Below are 19,167 nucleotides of genomic sequence, written 5' to 3' on the forward strand. Positions count from 1 at the left end.
TTTTAACCCTCTTGGGCATGGAGGTCACCAGAGCTTCACAGGTTGCCACTGGAGTCCTCTTCCCCTCCTCCATGACGACATCACAGAGCTGGTGGATGTTGGAGACCTTGCGCTCCTCCCCCTCCCCCCACAGATGATCAATAGGGTTTAGGTCTGGAGACACGCTTGGCCAGTCCATCACCTTTACCCTCGGCTTCTTTAGCAAGGCAGTGGTGGTCTTGGAGGTGCGTTTGGGGACGTTATCATGTTGGAATACTACCCTGCGGCCCAGTCTCTGAAGGGAGGGGATCATGCTCTGCTTCAGTAGGTCACAGTACATGTCGGCATTCATGGTTCCCTCAATGATCTGTAGCAGAAACGCACCCGGAACAGATCTGGAGTGCTTTTTTGTGGTGTGAAGCGGCCCTCAGGGGGGTGGGGGGTGCAGCTCCCCTCCCAATACCTACCTGAGCCCCACCCGGATCTGCCCTCCCCCTGAGATTTCCTCTCCTGATTGGCTGAGACGCAGCCATTGGCTCCCACTACTGTCAATCACAGCTGGTGAGGAGGGATCGGAGGGAGGGGGGGGCAGGACTGAGCAACGCTGTGTAGGTCCCATAGATGTGCAGAGGTGGCTCGAGAGCGAGCACGGGGCTCCCGCCACAGTTACCAGGGTGGGGTTAACAGAAAGCTAGGATTCTATTAGCCTGTCAATGAGCTTTTATAGTCGTGGGTGGGGTAGACCGGGATTCTTTCAACCTGTCAATCATATTGTAGTGATGGGTGGGCGGGGCAAACTAGGATTCTATCAGCCTGTCAATCATATTGTAGTCATGGGTGGGCGTGGCAGACAATAATTCTATCATCCTGTCAATGAGCTTTTATAGTCATGGGTGGGCGGGGCAGACCAGGATTCTTCCAGGCTGTCAATCACCTATTGTAGTCATGGGTGGGCGTGGCAGACAATAATTCTATCATCCTGTCAATGAGCTTTTATAGTGATGGGTGGGCGGGTCAGACCAGGATTCTTTCAACCTGTCAATTATATTGTAGTCATGGGTGGGTGGGGCAGACCAGGATTTTTCCAGCCTGTCAATCATATTGTAGTCATGGGTGGGCGGGGCAGACTAGGATTCTTCCAGCCTGTCAATCAGCTATTGTAGTCATGGGTGGGTGGGGCAAACTAGGATTCTATCAGCATGTCAATCATATTGTAGTCATGGGTGGGCGGGGCATACTAGGATTCTTCCAGCCTGTCAATCATATTTTAGTCAAGGGTGGGCGGGGCAGACTAGGATTCTATCAGCCTGTCAATCAGCTATTGTAGTCATGGGTGGGTGGGGCATACTAGAATTCTTCCAGCCTGTCAATCAGCTATTGTAGTCATGGGTGGGCGGGGCATACTAGGATTCTTCCAACCTGTCAATTATATTTTAGTCATGGGTGGGCGGGGCATACTAGGATTCTTCCAGCCTGTCAATTATATTTTAGTCATGGGTGGGCGGGACATACTAGGATTTTTCCAGCCTGTCAATCAGCTATTGTAGTCATGGTTGGGCGGGGCAAACTAGGATTCTTCCAGCCTGTCAATGAGCTTTTATAGTCGTGGGCGGGGCAGACTAGGATTCTCCCAGCCTGTCAATGAGCTTTTATAGTCGTGGGTGGGCGGGGCATACTAGGATTCTATCAGCCTGTCAATCATATTGTAGTCATGGGTGGGCGGGGCATACTAGGATTCTTCCAGCCTGTCAATCAGCTATTGTAGTCATGGTTGGGTGGGGCAAACTAGGATTCTTCCAGCCTGTCAATGAGCTTTTATAGTCGTGGGCGGGGCAGACTAGGATTTTATCAGCCTGTCACTGAGCGTTTATAGTTGTGGGTGGGGCAGACTAGGATTCTTCCAGCCTGACACTGAGCTTTTATAGTTGTGGGCGGGGCAGACTAGGATTCTTCCAGCCTGTCAATGAGCTTTTATAGTCGTGGGCGGGGCAGACTAGGATTCTTCCAGCCTATGAATTACGACATGTTATTAGCCGACGCCCACACAGCCTATGTAGGGACAAGACAAGCAATCACATGACGAGGCGGCCATCTTTGACGTACCTGAGGGTGGATCTGGGGTTTGTCGCAGGTGGCCTCAAAATCCAGCACGAGGAAGTAATGATAGCGCTGTGGGGGGAAGGAGGTCATGGCCGCGACGGATCCCCCGAAGCCCTGGCATCCGAGCTTTCTGTTGAGCATTGGGTCGGCTCCGCTCTGCGCTCCGAGGACAGAGAATGGGTCGGAGGGTAAAGTAGCCCAAGATCTGGTGAGCAGCGGATAGGGAAGTCTTGGCGGCCGGATGAGGGGATGTAACTGCATTGAATCCCCTTCTGCATTTACATGGGAACCTGCGGGGGGAGAGGGAGGAGACAGTCAGACCAACAAGTCCACATAGACACAGCAATCCAAGGCTGGAGAGATAATAAACCTCATGGAGGGGCGGAGTTACCCTCTAAACACTCATAAAGGTATGGACAACCTCCTGTGACCCCTCCCCAACCAATGGCTGGTCAGATTCTGTGCCCCGCCTCCTCCTTGCTCTACAGACTACCTTGGACACTGGCCACACCCACCCTGAGCACTCTACTTCCTGTACCCTCACCTGCCCATCATATTACAGAGCAGACAGCACTGGCGGCGAGCCTGCCCCCTGAAGACGCCACTTTCTACAAAATGCGTAAAGCGAGGTCTGTACGTGACGTCATCACGCACAAGTGCCGTAATCTGCATTTTTTTATTAGCCTGCTATTTTATCTTATGTACACTACATGTTTTCTGCAGACATGGGAGGAGATTTACTACAACTGGAGCACTTTGGCAATAAAACCTGGAAGCGGATTGGTTTCTATTCAGGGGTTGCACCAGATTTTGTACTCTCCGGTTTTAGTAAATAACCCCCCCCCCCCCCCATGAGGTTTTTGGAAGCTTAACCACTTCAGTACCGAGAACTTCCAACGCCTTCCTGCCCAGGCCAAATTTCCACACTTTGAAAGACTAAACATGTGCAATTCATTTCGTTCAAAGGTAAAGGAGAAGAAGAGACGGTAAAATAAAAGGAAAGGACCGAAATGGAAAAGGCCAGGCAAGTAAAAAGGCCAGGGAGAAGGGAAGGGAAGGGAGAAGGCCAGGGAAGGGAAGACGATCGCCCTTGAGACACGATTTTTCGATGAAATTTCTATCTATGGCCAACTTTTGTCTAGAGCACAAATTGGTAAAAGAACAGGGAGAAGCAAGGAAATTAATCACTTAAAGCGGGGGTTCACCCTATAAACCCCAAAAAAAAATTTTTTTTTTCTTCTACCATAAAATCAGGCATTGTAGCGCGATGTCCCAGTATGCCTGTCCCGATTTTTTTATCCCAGTACTCACCGTGTACTCGTACATCGAAGATACCGACTCCCCTCGGGGAATGGGCGTGCCTATGGAGACGGAGGATGATTGACGGCCGGCTCTGGCGCGTCACGCTTCTCCGGAAATAGCCGAAATAGGCTTGGCTCTTCACGGCGCCTGCGCAATAGCCTGTGCGCAGGCGCCGTGAAGAGCCGAGACCTACTACGGCTGTCTTCGGGGAGAGTGACGTGCCAGGGCCGGCCGTCAATCATCCTCCCTCTCCATAGGCACGCCCATTCCCCGCGGGAGCCGAAATCTATAATGTACGAGTACACGGTGAGTACTGGGATAAAAAAATCGGGACAGGCATACTGTAGCTCGCGCTACAATGCCTGTCTCGATGGTAAAATCGTGTCACTGAGGGTGAACCACCGCTTTAAGGACCGCCTCCTGCACATTTACGTCGGCAGAATGGCACGGCAGGGCACAAGCATGTACAGGTACATCCTCTTTAAGTGCCCAGCCGTGGGTCGCTATAAATTTTGTGCAAACCAATCGATAAACGCTTATTGCGATTTTTTTTTTATCAAAAATAGGTAGAAGAATACGTATCGGCCTAAACTGAGGAAAAAAAAAATGTTGGGCCAGATTCACGTAGGAGCGCGTAACTTTGTGCGGGCGTAGCATATCCTATTTACGCTACGCCTCCGCAACTTGGACGGGCAAGTGCAGTATTCACAAAGCACTTGCTCCGTAAGTTGCGGCGGCGTAGCGTAAATGGGCCGGCGTAAGCCTGCGTAATTCAAATGTGGAAGAGGGGGGCGTGTTTTATGTAAATCAATCGTGACCCCACGTAAATGACGCGCCGATCGTACGGCGCATGCGCGCATGCTCAGTATCATGTCGAATTTACGCCCTAAGATACACCAGGCCCAATGCCTGTGACGTTAACGTAACCTACGCCCAGCCCCATTCACGTACGACTTACGTAAACGAGGTAAAAAGATACGCTTGCCGACGTCCATACTTTGCATTACCTACGCCTCATATAGCAGGGGTAACTTCACGCCGGACGTAAGCCTAACGTAAACGGCGTAGCGGCCGCAAGTACGTTCGTGAATCGGCGTATCTACCTAATTTACATATTTGACGCGTAAATCTACGGAAGCGCCCCTTGCGGCCAGCGTAAATATTGCACCCTAGATACGACGGCGTAGGAGACTTACGCCGCTCGTATCTTGGCCAAATCTATGCGTAACTGATTCTAAGAATCAGGCGCATAGATACGACGGCTCGGATTCGGACTTACGACGGTGTACGTGGAGATACGCCGTCGTAAGTCCATCGTAAATCTGGCCCGTTATATCTTTTTGGGGGATATTTATTATAGCAACAAGTAAAAAAAATAGAATTTTTTTCAAAATTGTCGCTTTATTTTTGTTTATAGCGCAAAAAATAAAAAACGCAGAGGTGATCAAATACCACCAAAAGAAATCTCTATTTGTGGGGAAAAAAAGGACGCCAATTTTGTTTGGGAGCCACGTCGCACGACCGCGCAATTCTCAGTTAAAGCGACGCAGTGCCGAATCGCAAAAACTGTCCGGGTCCTTTACCTGCCTAAAGGTCCGGGTCTTAAGTGGTTAAAAGCGTCTGTACTATCCAACCAATCAGAAACAACCTGCTATAATTGTGTTAGAAATATGGCAGTAGTAACCAATCAGGAGTAACCAACCAGCCAGAATACCTCCGATAGGTTTACATAACCACTTAAGGACAGAAGGTGTTTTTCAGATTCGGTGTTTACAAGACTAAAACAGTTTTTTTTGCTAGAAAATTACTTAAAACCCCCAAACATTATATATATATTTTTTTCTAACACCCTAGAGAATAAAATGACGGTAATCGCAATACATTTTGTAACACCGTATTTGCGCAGCGGTCTTACAAGCGCACTTTTTTTGGAAAAAATTCACTTTTTTTAATTAAAAAATAAGACAACAATAAATTTGGCCCAATTTTTTTATATATTGTGAAAGATAATGTTACGCCGAGTAAAATGATACCCAACATGTCACGCTTAAAAATTGCGCCCGCTCGTGGCATGGCGTCAAACTTTTACCCTTAAAAATCTCGATAGGCGACGTTTAAAAAATTCTATAGGTTGCATTTTTTGAGTTACAGAGTAGCAAGAATTATTGCTCTCGCTCTAACGATCACGGCGATACCTCACTTGTGTGGTTTGAATACCGTTTTCATATGCGGGCGCTACTCGCGTATGCGTTCGCTTCTGTGCGCGAGCTCGTCGGGACGGGGCGCTTTAAAAAAATTTTTTTTTTGTTTTCTTATTTATTTTTATTGATTTTATTATTTTTTACACTGAAATAAAATAAAAATAAAAAATGATCACTTTTATTCCTATTACAAGGAATGTAAACATCCCTTGTAATAGAACAAAGCAGGTCAAAAAGACCTCAGATCTCATATTTAGACTTAAATGCAAGAAAATAAAAAAAAAAGGAAAATTTGTCATTTAAAAAAATGACAACAAAAAAATTGTCTCTTTAAGAGGCTGGGCGGGACTGACGTTTTGACGTCACTTCCACCCAGCAGAGCTATGAGGACCGTTGGGGGCCATCTTGCCCTCACTCAAGTCCTCACACACGAGCTGGCAGCATCCGATCTCCTCCGCCGCTACCGACGGCGCGGAAGGAGGGCGCGGAAGAGTGGCGGGAGGGGGCCCCTCTCCCGCCACCGATAACGGCGATCTCGCGGCGAATCCGCCGCGGAGACCGCCGTTATCGTTTACACGGCCGCCCACTGTAAAGATGGATACCTCAGTTGTGGCAGCAGCTGCTGCCGTTACTGAGATATCCATCTTTAAAAACAGGACGTACATATACAGTGGGCGGGCGTTAAGTGGATAACATACACAGCGTATCACAAGACAAACACTTGTTTTTATCAAGGATATTGTTTGTAGAGCCTTAAAGTGGTTGTAAAGGTTGAAGGTGCATTCTATGCACAAAAAAAATCTTCACCCCTCCCCCACAATTCTTATTTGAGCCCCCCCCCCCCCTCTGATCCAGAGATGTTTACGAAAGAATCATTTATATGTGGACTCTCCCTCCTCATTGGCTGTCAATCACATTCAGCAAGCCAATGAGGATAGCCAATGTCTTATGGATATTTTCTAACCTCTGTGTCCCATCGGGGAAATTTCCCTCCACTTCCTGTTTCGTAGAACCACAACAGGAAGTTAGAGGAAACATTTTCAAAGCGATGGGATGTCCCTTCTTCAGCTGTGACAATAACCAGCGTCTTCTCTATGTATTTTGATGGAAATAGAGAGGGTGATAACCCCCCGGACCTGATATAAAGACTTGGCAGAGGTTCTCACCCCTCTACACTTCATCCATACCTAAAGAAAAAGATTTGCCTGTGGATACAATGTAACAATAGACCCGGATCTTCTTGGAATACAAAGAGCTTTTCCCGAATTTGCAGCCTGCGTCTGACAGCGACTCATGAGGCGGCTCAGCTGTCGGCTGGTATTCTCGTCATCTCGGTGACTTTCACCGATCCGGCGCGGTGCACGTCCTCCCCAGACACAGGCCGGCTCGGATGATCTATTACTTCGCACATCTCTGGTGTCATCACTCTCCGCGCCGTACACAGCCCGGCCACCCCTGGGAAGCCTGAGATGCCATCAGAATCATTTCCGCAAACCGCAAGAAAAGCGACTCTGCAGATTGATACACAGAGACCCAACTCTGGAGAGAGACGAGGAGTCCAGGAACCCGCGGGTGGGGGGACGGGGGGGGACCGAGCGACCCAACTCCAGAGAGAGATGAGGAGTCCAGGAACCGGCAGGTGGGGGAGGACCGAGCGACCCAACTCCAGAGAGAGACGAGGAGTCCAGAAACCGGCGGGTGGGGGAGGACCGAGCGACCCAACTCCAGAGAGAGACGAGGAGTCCAGGAACCGGCGGGGGGGGACCGAGCGACACAACTCCAGAGAGAGTCGAGGAGTCCAGGAACCGGCGGGTGGGGGGGGCAAACCGAGCGACCCAACTCCAGAGAGAGACAAGGAGCCCAGGAACCGGCGGGTGGGGGGACGGGGGGGCCGAGCGACCCAACTCCAGAGATCCAGAGAGAGGCGAGGAGTCCAGGAACCGGCTGGGGGGGGCAAACCGAGCAACCCAACTCCAGAGAGAGACGAGGAGTCCAGGAACCGGCGGGTGGGGGGGGGCAAACCGAGCAACCCAACTCCAGAGAGAGACGAGGAGTCCAGGAACCGGCAGGTGGGGGGGGCAAACCGAGCAACCCAACTCCAGAGAGAGACGAGGAGTCCAGGAACCGGCGGGTGGGGGGGGGGCAAACCGAGCAACCCAACTCCAGAGAGAGACGAGGAGTCCAGGAACTGGCGGGTGGAGGGGGGGGGCACACCGAGCGACCCAACTCCAGAGAGAGAGACGAGGAGTCCAGGTGTCGGCGGGTGGGGGGCAAACCGAGCAACCCAACTCCAGAGAGATGAGGAGTCCAGGAACCGGCGGGTGGGGGGACGGGAAGGGACCGAGCGACCCAACTCCAGAGGGAGACGAGGAGTCCAGGTATCGGCGGGTGGGGGGCAAACCGAGCAACCCAACTCCAGAGAGATGAGGAGTCCAGGAACCAGCGGGTGGGGGGACGGGAAGGGACCGAGCGACCCAACTCCAGAGAGAGACGAGGAGTCCAGGTATCGGCGGGTGGGGGGCAAACCGAGCAACCCAACTCCAGAGAGATGAGGAGTCCAGGAACCAGCGGGTGGGGGGGGGGACCAAGCGACCCAACTCCAGAGAGAGACGAGGAGTCCAAGAACCGGCGGGTGGGGGGACGAGGGGGGGGGGGGCGAGCGACCCAACTCCAGAGAGACGAGGAGTCCAAGAACCGGCGGGTGGGGGGATGAGGGGGGGGGGGACCGAGCGACCCAACTCCAGAGAGAGACGAGGAGTCCAGAAACCGGCGGGTGGGGCAAACCGAGCAACCCAACTCCAGAGAGAGATGAGGAGTCCAGGAACCGGCAGGTGGTGGGGGACCAAGCGACCGAACTCCAGAGAGAGATGAGGAGTCCAGGAACCGGCGAGTGGGGGGGGGGGGCAAACCGAGCAACCCAACTCCAGAGAGAAATGAGGAGTCGAGGAACTGGTGGGTGGTGGGGGACCGAGCGACCCAACTCCAGAGAGAGATGAGGAGTCCAGGAACCGGCAGGTGGGGGGACGGGGGGCTGGGACCGAGCGACCCAACTCCAGAGAGAGATGAGGAGTCCAGCAACCGACTGGGGGGCAGGGGACACACACCATTGACCCAACTCCAGAGAGATGAGGAGTCCAGAAACCGGTCGGTGGGGGGGCACACCAGGCGACCCAACTCCGGAGAGAGATGAGCAATCCAGGAACCAGCTGGGGGGGGGGGGGACACACACCAAGAGAAAAGACTGATAAACAGGGGGGACAGGGATGGATTCTTATATCGAATATTCAGCCCTAAAATACACACCAGGGGCCGAGCCTACCTACCTGTGGCCAAGCTTACCTACCACCTGTGGCCAACCCTAACAAGCTGTGGCCGAGCCTACCTACCTGGGGCCAAGCTTACGTACCCAGGCCTGAGCTTACCTACCATGGGCTGAGCCTACTGAGGCCAATCTTGCCTATAAGGGGGCTCGAGCCTACCTACACCTGGGGCGAGCCTACCTACCCAGGGCCAAGCTTACCTACCATGGACCAAGCCTACTACCTGTGGCCAATCTTACCTATCAGGGGCAGAGCCTACCTACAAGTGGCCAAGCCTACCTACCCAGGGCCAAGATTACCTACCATGGGCTGAGCCAACTACCTGTGGCCAATCTTACCTATCAGGTGCAGAGCCTACCTAACCGCAGCCGAGCCTACCTACCATGGGCCGAGCCTACTACCTGTGGCCAATCTTACCTATCAGGAGCCGAGCCTACCTACCATGGGCCGAGCCTACTACCTGTGGCCAATCTTACCTATTAGGAGCAGAGCCTACCTACCCAGAGCCAAGCTTACCTACCATGGGCCGAGCCTACTACCTGTGGCCAATCTAACCTACAGGTGTATAAGGGGAAGAGCCTACCTACCCAGAGCCAAGCTTACCTACCATGGGCCGAGCCTACCACCTGTGGCCAATCTTACCTATAAGGAGCAGAGCCTACATAACCGGGGCCGAACCTACCCACCATGGGCCGAGCCTACTACCTGTGGCCAATCTTACCTATCAAGGGCAGAGCCTACCTACCCAGGGCAAAGCCTACTACCTGTGGCCAATCTTACCTACCATGGGCTGAGCCTACTACCTGTGGCCAATCTTACCTATAAGGGGCAGAGCCTACCTACCTCGGTCAAGCCTACCTACCCGGGGGCCAAGCTTACCTACCATGGGCCGAGCCTACTACCCGTGGCCAATCTTACCTATAAGGGGCAGAGCCTACCTAATCGGGGGCCGAACATACCTACCATGGGCCGAGCCTACTACCTGTGGCCAATTTTACCTATCAAGGGCATAGCCTACCTACCCAGGGCCAAGCCTACTACCTGTGGCCAAGCTTACCTACCATGGGCTGAGCATACTACCTGTGGCCAATCTTACCTATAAGGGGCAGAGCCTACCTACCTCGGTCAAGCCTACCTACCCGGGGGCCAAGCTTACCTACCATGGGCCGAGCCTACTACCCGTGGCCAATCTTACCTATAAGGGGCAGAGCCTACCTAATCGGGGGCCGAACATACCTACCATGGGCCGAGCCTACTACCTGTGGCCAATTTTACCTATCAAGGGCATAGCCTACCTACCCAGGGCCAAGCCTACTACCTGTGGCCAAGCTTACCTACCATGGGCTGCGCCCTACTACCTGTGGCCAATCTTACCTACAGGTGTATAAGGGGCAGAGCCTACCTACCCAGAGCCAAGCTTACCTACCATGGGCTGAGCCTACTACCTGTGGCCAATCTCACCTATAAGGGGCAGAGCCTACATAACCGGGGCCGAACCTACCCACCATGGGCCGAGCCTACTACCTGTGGCCAATCTTACCTATCAAGGGCATAGCCTACCTACCCAGGGCCAAGCCTACTACCTGTGGCCAATCTTACCTACCATGGGCTGCGCCCTACTACCTGTGGCCAATCTTACCTACAGGTATATAAGGGGCAGAGCCTACCTACCCAGAGCCAAGCTTACGTACCATGGGCTGAGCCTACTACCTGTGGCCAATCTCACCTATAAGGGGCAGAGCCTACCTACCTTGGTCGGGCCTACCTACCCGGGGGCCAAGCTTACCTACCATGGGCCAAGCCTACTACCTACGGCCAATCTTACCTATAAGGGGCAGAGCCTACCTATAAGGGGGCCGAACATACCTACCATGGGCCGAGCCTACTACCTGTGGCCAATCTTACCTATTAGGAGCAGAGCCTACCTACCCAGAGCCAAGCTTACCTACCATGGGCCGAGCCAACTACCTGTGGCCAATCTTACCTACAGGTGTATAAGGGGCAGAGCCTACCTACCCAGAGCCAAGCTTACCTACCATGGGCCGAGCCTACTACCTGTGGCCAATCTTACCTATTAGAGGCAGTGCCTACCTACCCATGGTGTCAGTCCTGCAACCTGCCACTTCTCCAGTCCACCGCACTACCCGACTATCCTTATTCGAATGATCTGTGTCGTATGCCCATAGACACCCTCCTAAACCTTGTGGACGGCCTTCCCAGAAGAGGTGAAGCTGCAAAGGGCGGGGCCAACTCAATATTGAACCCTACGGACTAAGACTGGGATGTCATTAAAGTTCATGTAAGGGTAAAGGCAGGCGTCCAAATACTTTTGGTCATATAGTGTATGTGAAGATTTCACACGTCTCACGCTCGCAATGTGTCCCCTCCCCCACCCATAAGGCAGCTCGTTAATGACACAAAAATAAATGCAAAGATGAGGGGAAGATGTGATCGTCACTGAGACGTCCCAATAAAGGCTCTGGGGCCAAACATTCCAAATGTCAGACTTGGAGTAATCGGATCATATACAAAGACAGATGAGAAGAAGTCTCCGGGGCGGCGGCGGCGGGGGGGGGGGCGGGGGGGCGGGGATCAGCGCTGACTTCTCACATATGTGGCGGGAGAGTCACCTTCTGCCGGGGATGTGACAGACCTCCCAGGCAGGAAACCGACGTCACAACGTCTCATCTCCCAAATCATGACCCCGGGAGATCTGTGCCTTCTCATTGGTTTACTGGGATTCTACAAACTTCGCGTCTTCCCAGAATAGAACAATGGACGCCGAATATCTCCTCCAATGTCACCAAATCCACCCCCCTCACCGACACAGAGACACCGCGTGCCGCTATAAATACCCCGCCAACAACAGAAACCCGAGACCCGCCGCACACTCCGTACACAGAGAGAGCCCAACATCCCAGCCTGCAACCCAACATGGGCCGTCATCTCTCCAGCCAATGGATAGGCTGCATTCTCAGTGATGTCACCGCTCTCTAGTGAATGGATAGGCTGCATTCTCAGTGATGTCACCGCTCTCTAGCCAATGGATAGGCTGCATTCTCAGTGATGTCACCGCTCTCCAGCCAATGAATAGGCTGCATTCTCAGTGATGTCACCACTCTCCAGCCAATGGACAGGCTGCATTCTCAGTGATGTCACCGCTCTCTAGTGATTGGATAGGCTGCATTCTCAGTGATGTCATCGCTCTCCAGCCAATGGATAGGCTGCATTCTCAGTGATGTCATCGCTCTCCAGCCAATGGATAGGCTGCATTCTCAGTGATGTCACCGGTCTCTAGCCAATGGATAGGCTGCATTCTCAGTGATGTCATCACTCTCCAGCCAATGGATAGGCTGCATTCTCAGTGATGTCACTGCTCTCTAGTGATTGGATAGGCTGCATTCTCAGTGATGTCACCGCTCTCTAGTGATTGGATAGGCTGCATTCTCAGTGATGTCACCGCTCTCTAGTGATTGGATAGGCTGCATTCTCAGTGATGTCATCACTCTCCAGCCAATGGATAGGCTGCATTCTCAGTGATGTCACTGCTCTCTAGTGATTGGATAGGCTGCATTCTCAGTGATGTCACCGCTCTCTAGTGATTGGATAGGCTGCATTCTCAGTTATGTTACCGCTCTCTAGTGAATGGATAGGCTGCATTCTCAGTGATGTCATCGCTCTCCAGCCAATGGATAGGCTGCATTCTCAGTGATGTCACCGCTCTCTAGTGATTGGATAGGCTGCATTCTCAGTGATGTCACCGCTCTCTAGTGATTGGATAGGCTGCATTCTCAGTGATGTCACCGCTCTCTAGTGAATGGATAGGCTGCATTCTCAGTGATGTCACCGCTCTCTAGTGAATGGATAGGCTGCATTCTCAGTGAGGTCACCGCTCTCCAGCCAATGAATAGGCTGCATTCTCAGTGATGTCACCGCTCTCTAGTGATTGGATAGGCTGCATTCTCAGTGATGTCACCGCTCTCTAGTGATTGGATAGGCTGCATTCTCAGTTATGTTACCGCTCTCTAGTGAATGGATAGGCTGCATTCTCAGTGATGTCATCGCTCTCCAGCCAATGGATAGGCTGCATTCTCAGTGATGTCACCGCTCTCTAGTGATTGGATAGGCTGCATTCTCAGTGATGTCACCGCTCTCTAGTGATTGGATAGGCTGCATTCTCAGTGATGTCACCGCTCTCTAGTGAATGGATAGGCTGCATTCTCAGTGATGTCACCGCTCTCTAGTGAATGGATAGGCTGCATTCTCAGTGAGGTCACCGCTCTCCAGCCAATGAATAGGCTGCATTCTCAGTGATGTCACCGCTCTCTAGTGATTGGATAGGCTGCATTCTCAGTGATGTCACCGCTCTCTAGTGATTGGATAGGCTGCATTCTCAGTGATGTCACCGCTCTCCAGTGATTGGATAGGCTGCATTCTCAGTGAGGTCACCACTCTCTAGTGATTGGATAGGCTGCATTCTCAGTGATGTCACCGCTCTCTAGTGATTGGATAGGTTGCATTCTCTGTGATGTCATCTCTCCAGCCAATGGATAGGCTGCATTCTCAGTGATGTCACCGCTCTCTAGTGAAGGGATAGGCTGCATTCTCAGTGATGTCGCCGCTCTCTAGTGAAGGGATAGGCTGCATTCTCAGTGATGTCACCGCTCTCTAGTGAAGGGATAGGCTGCATTCTCAGTGATGTCACCGCTCTCTAGTGATTGGATAGGCTGCAGTCTCAGTGATGTTACCGCTCTCTAGTGATTGGATAGGCTGTATTCTCAGTGAGGTCACCGCTCTCTAGTGATTGGATAGGCTGCATTCTCAGTGATGTCACCGCTCTCTAGTGATTGGATAGGCTGCATTCTCAGTGATGTCACCGCTCTCCAGCCAATGAATAGGCTGCATTCTCAGTGATGTCACCGCTCTCTAGTGAATGGATAGGCTGCATTCTCAGTGATGTCACCGCTCTCTAGTGATTGGATAGGCTGCATTCTCAGTGATGTCACCGCTCTCCAGCCAATGGATAGGCTGCATTCTCAGTGATGTCACCGCTCTCTAGTGATTGGATAGGCTGCATTCTCAGTGATGTCACCGCTCTCTAGTGATTGGATAGGCTGCATTCTCAGTGATGTCATCGCTCTCTAGTGATTGGATAGGCTGCTCTCTCAGTGATGTCATCGCTCTCTAGTGAATGGATAGGCTGCATTCTCAGTGATGTCACCGCTCTCCAGCCAATGGATAGGCTGCACTCTCAGTGATGTCACCGCTCTCTAGTGATTGGATAGGCTGCATTCTCAGTGATGTCACCGCTCTCTAGTGAATGGATAGGCTGCATTCTCAGTGATGTCACCGCTCTCCAGCCAATGGATAGGCTGCACTCTCAGTGATGTCACCGCTCTCTAGTGAATGGATAGGCTGCATTCTCAGTGCAGCCTATCCATACCCTAACTCTAGCCATAACCCTAACCTCGAGCAATAACCCTAACCTCGAGCAATAACACTGACCCTAGCAATAATCCTAACCCTAGCCAAAACCCTAAATCTAGCCATTACCCCAACCCTAAATCTAGCCAGAACCCTAACGCTAGCCAGAACCCTAACCATAACCCTAAATCTAGCCATAACACTAACCCTAACCCTAACCATTATCCAAAATCTAGCCAAAAAACCTAACCCTAGCCATGACCCTAACCCTAAATCTAGCCATAAACCTAACCATAACCTTAAATCTAGCAATAACCCTAGCTCTAGCCATAACCCTAAATCTAGACATAACCCTAACTCTAGCCATAACACTAGCCTAATCTTAACCCTACCCATAACCCTAACCTGAGCCATACCCTAACCCTAATCCTTGCCATAACCCTAACCTAACCCTAAATCTATCCATAACCCTGACCATAACACTAGCCATAACCCTAACCCTAAATCTAGCCATAACCCTAAATCTAGCCATAACCCTAACCCTAGCCATGACCCTAAATCTAGCCATAACCCTAACCCTAACCCTAGCCATAACCCTAAATCTAGCCATAACACTAACCCTAGCCTAACCATAACCCGAGCCATAACCTAACCCTTGCCATAACCCTAACCCTAAATCTATCCATAACCCTGATCATAACACGAACCATAACCCTAAATCTAGCCATAACCTTAGCCATAACCATAACCCTAAACCTAGCCATAACCCTATCTATAACCCTAACCCTAGCCCTAAACCTAGCCATAACCCTAACCCTAAATCTTGCCATAACTCTAACCCTAGCCTAACCTTAACCATAACCCTAACCCTAGCCATAACTCTAACCTTAGCCATAACCCTAGCCATAACCCTAACCCTAGCCATCACCCTAAATCTAGCCATAACCCTAACAAGAGCCATAACCCTAACTCTAGCCACAACCCTAACCGTAGCCATAACCCTAACTCTAGCCATAACCCTAACCATAACCCTAAATCTAGCCACAACCCTAACCATAAATCTAGCCATAATCCTAACCCTAGCTATAAGCCTAACCCTAGCCTTAACCCTAAATCTAACCATAACCCTAGCCATGACCCTAACTCTAGCCATAACCCTAAATCTAGCCATAACCCTAACCCTAGCCATAACTCTAAACTTAGCCATAACCCGAATCCTAGCCATAACCCTAGCCATAACCCTAACTCTAGCAATAACCCTAAATCTAGCCATAATCCGAACCCTAGCCACAACCCTAACTCTTGCCATAACCCTAACTCTAGCCTAACCATAACCCTACCCATAACCCGAGCCATACCATAACCTAACCATAAATCTATCCATAACCCTGATCATAAGACTAGCCATAACCCTAAATCTAGCCATAACCTTAGCCACAACCATAACCCTAGCCATAACCCTAAACCTAGCCATACCCCTAACCCTAAATCTAGCAATAACTCTAACCCTAGCCTAACATTAACCCTAGCCATAACTCTAACCCTAGCCATAACCCTAACCCTAGCCAAAACCCTAAATCTAGCCATAACCCTAACTCTAGCCACAACCCTAATCCGAGCCATAACGCTAACCCTAGCCATAACCGTAACCCTAGCCATGACCCTAACCATAGCCCTAGCCATAACCCTAACTCTAGCCATAACCCTAACCCTAGCCATAACTCTAACCCTAACTCTAAATCTAGCCATAAGCCTAGCAATAACCCTAAATCTAGCCAAAACCCTAACTATAACCCTAAACCAAGCCATATCCCTAACCCTAAATCTAGCCATAACTCTAACCCTAGCCTAACCTTAACCCTAGCCATAACCCTAACCCTAGCCATAACTCTAGGCATAACCCTAGCAATAACCCTAAATCTAGCCATAACCCTAACCATGACCCTAACTCTAGCCATAACCCTAACCCTAAATCTAGCCATAACCCTAACCCTAGCCATAACCCGAACCCTAGCCATAACTCGAACCCTAGCCATAACCCTAAATCTAGCCCTAACCCTAGCCACAACCCTAACTCTAGCCATAACCCTAAATCTAGCCATAACTCTAACCCTAGCCACAACCCTAACTCTAGCCATAACCCTAACTCTAGCCATAACCTTAACCCTAGCCTAACCATAACCCTACCCATAACCCGAGCCATACCCTAACCAAACCATAAATCTATCCATAACCCTGATCATAACACTAGCCATAACCCTAAATCTGTCCATACCCCTAACCCTAGCCATAACTCTAACCCTAGCCTAACCTTAACCCTAGTCATAACTCTAACCCTAGCCATAACTCTAGGCATAACCCTAACCCTAGCCATAACCCTAAATCTAGCCATAACCCTAACCATAACTCTAGCCATAACCCTAACTCTAGCCACAACACTAACCCTAGCCATAACCCTAACCCTAGCCATAACCCTAGCGATAACTCTAACCCTAACTGTAAATCTAGCCAAAACCCTAGCAATAACCCTAAATCTAGCCATAACCCTTACCCTAGCTATAACCCTAAACCTAGCCATACTCCTAACCCTAAATCTAGCCATAACTCTAACCCTAGCCTAACCTTAACCCTAGCCATAACCCTAACCCTAGCCATAACTCTAACCCTAGCCATAACCCTAACCCTAGCCATAACCCTAAATCTAGCCATAACCCTAACCATAACTCTAGCCATAACCCTAACTCTAGCCACAACCCTAACCCTAGCCATAATGCTAACTCTAGCCATAACCCTAACCCTAGCCATAACCCTAACCCTAACCATAACTCTAAATCTAGCCATAACCCTAGCAATAACCCTAAATCTAGCCATAACCCTAACCCTAGCTATGACCCTAACTCTAGCCATAACCCTAACCATAAATCTAGCCCTAACCCTAGCCATGACCCTAACTCTAGACATAACCCTAACCCTACATCTAGCCATAACCCTAAATTTTGCCAAAACCATAAGCCTAGCCACAACTCTAACCCTAGCCACAACCCAAACCCTAGCCATAACTCTAACCATAACCCTAAATCTAGCCATACCCTAGCCACAATCCTTACCCTAGCCATAACGCTAACCCTAGCCATAACCGTAACCCTAGCCATGACCCTAAATCTAGCCATAACCCTACCCATAACCCTAACCATAACCCTAAATCTAGCCATAACCCTAAATCTAGCCATAACCCTAACCCTAGCCACACCCCTTACCCTACCCATAACCCAAGCCATAACCCTAACCATAACTCTAAATCTAGCCATAACCCAAACTCTAGCCATAACCCTAACCTGAGTCATACTCTAACCCTAATCCTTGCCATAACTCTAACCTAACCCTAAATCTAGCCATAACCCTGACCATAACACTAGCCATAACCCTAACCATAACCATAATCACAACCCTATTGGCTGCCATGCATAGTGTGGTCAGTTTACTACCAGGAAGAAGGGAACCAGCAGGATCAGCCAGGTAATACAGAAGCACTGCAGACACAGCAAAAGAAAATACTAGTGCTATTAAAGAGCTCCTAAGAACCCCTTGCAGAGACAGAAGCATTTTATCTCTGGGGTTACAAACATTGTAAAAGTATAATCACATAAAACATCCAAAGCATTTCAGGGGCCAAACCCCTCCCCCTTCATCAGCGCTTCCGGAAAAAGCAAATATTAAAGGAAAGGGAAGAATATCAATCAGCCTACAATAAACACAGAGAGATGGAGAAGAGATCAGTTATTAAAGTGGAGCTGCAAACCAAACATTCTAATCAATACATTTTTAATATGCAAAGCAAACTCCCTCGTCCATCCATCCATGTCTCCATCCATCCCCTCGTCCATCCATCCCCCCATCCATCCTTCCACTCCCCCATCCATGTCTCCATCCATCCATCCACCCATGTCTCCATTTATCCACCCATGTCTCCATCCATCCATCTCTCCATCCATCCATGTCTCCATCCATCCCCTCATTCATCCATCCACCCATGTCTCCATCCATCCACCCATCTCTCCATCCATCCCCTCATTCATCCATCCACCCATGTCTCCATCCATCCCCTCATTCATCCATCCACCCATGTCTCCATCCACCCATGTCTCCATCCATCCATCTCTCCATCCACCTATCTCTCCATCCATGTCTCCATCCATGCTCAAGTATGCATGCAGGAGAGGGTGTGCTTAGCTGAAAAAGCCCCTCCTCCCCTCCTGAAGACTCCTGGAGTGTATGACATTATTTGCCCAGGCAAGAAACCAGGAAGTAACTGAATATGTGTAAAAAAAAAAATAAAGAAGTATAAAACAAGTAAACATAATATACTTTCCTATCTATTTACTATGGATTAAATATAATCAATGACGATTGGGAGAGAGAAATTCCACTTTATGGCCGGATTCACACATGTGCAGTGACGGTGATGTCACAGGGGGGCGGTGCCACCAGGTGACATCGCTGAGTGGCCCCGCCCCTTAGCCATTCAAGAACTGTCATGGCGGAGCAGGCAGACAGCGGGAGTGGAGCCTTTTTATTTATTTTCTTCGGGTCGGTGAGCGATGTGATTGGACGATGGATCTTCACCGGGGGGGGGGCATTGTTTTTCTATATATAATAAAGGAATTGTGCGTGTTTTTATTTATTTTTTACTATTTTTTTGTAAAATATGCGTACCTCATATTCATTTACATGGGTGGGGGGATTTGGGGGCCCTTGTTAAAGGGGGCTTCCGGATTCCAATAAGCCCCCCTGCCCACAGACACCCCCAACCACCGCCCAGGGTTGTGGGGAAGAGGCCCTTG

The 19,167-nt window shown here is 50.3% G+C and overlaps 1 protein-coding gene across 1 annotated transcript in view; it reads right to left on the reverse strand.

Moving 5' to 3' along the window:
• ERI3 (ERI1 exoribonuclease family member 3) overlaps nucleotides 1-19,167 on the reverse strand; it is an 81,468-nt gene that overhangs the window by 52,098 nt on the left and 10,203 nt on the right. The window contains exon 2 of the mRNA XM_040360956.1: nucleotides 2,083-2,369. Coding sequence (XP_040216890.1) covers nucleotides 2,083-2,340 — 258 coding nt within the window. The 5' untranslated portion in view covers nucleotides 2,341-2,369. The remainder of the gene's footprint in view (nucleotides 1-2,082; nucleotides 2,370-19,167) is intronic.

The sequence above is a fragment of the Rana temporaria genome, chromosome 7, assembly GCF_905171775.1.
Source record: "Rana temporaria chromosome 7, aRanTem1.1, whole genome shotgun sequence".
NCBI lineage: Eukaryota > Metazoa > Chordata > Amphibia > Anura > Ranidae > Rana > Rana temporaria.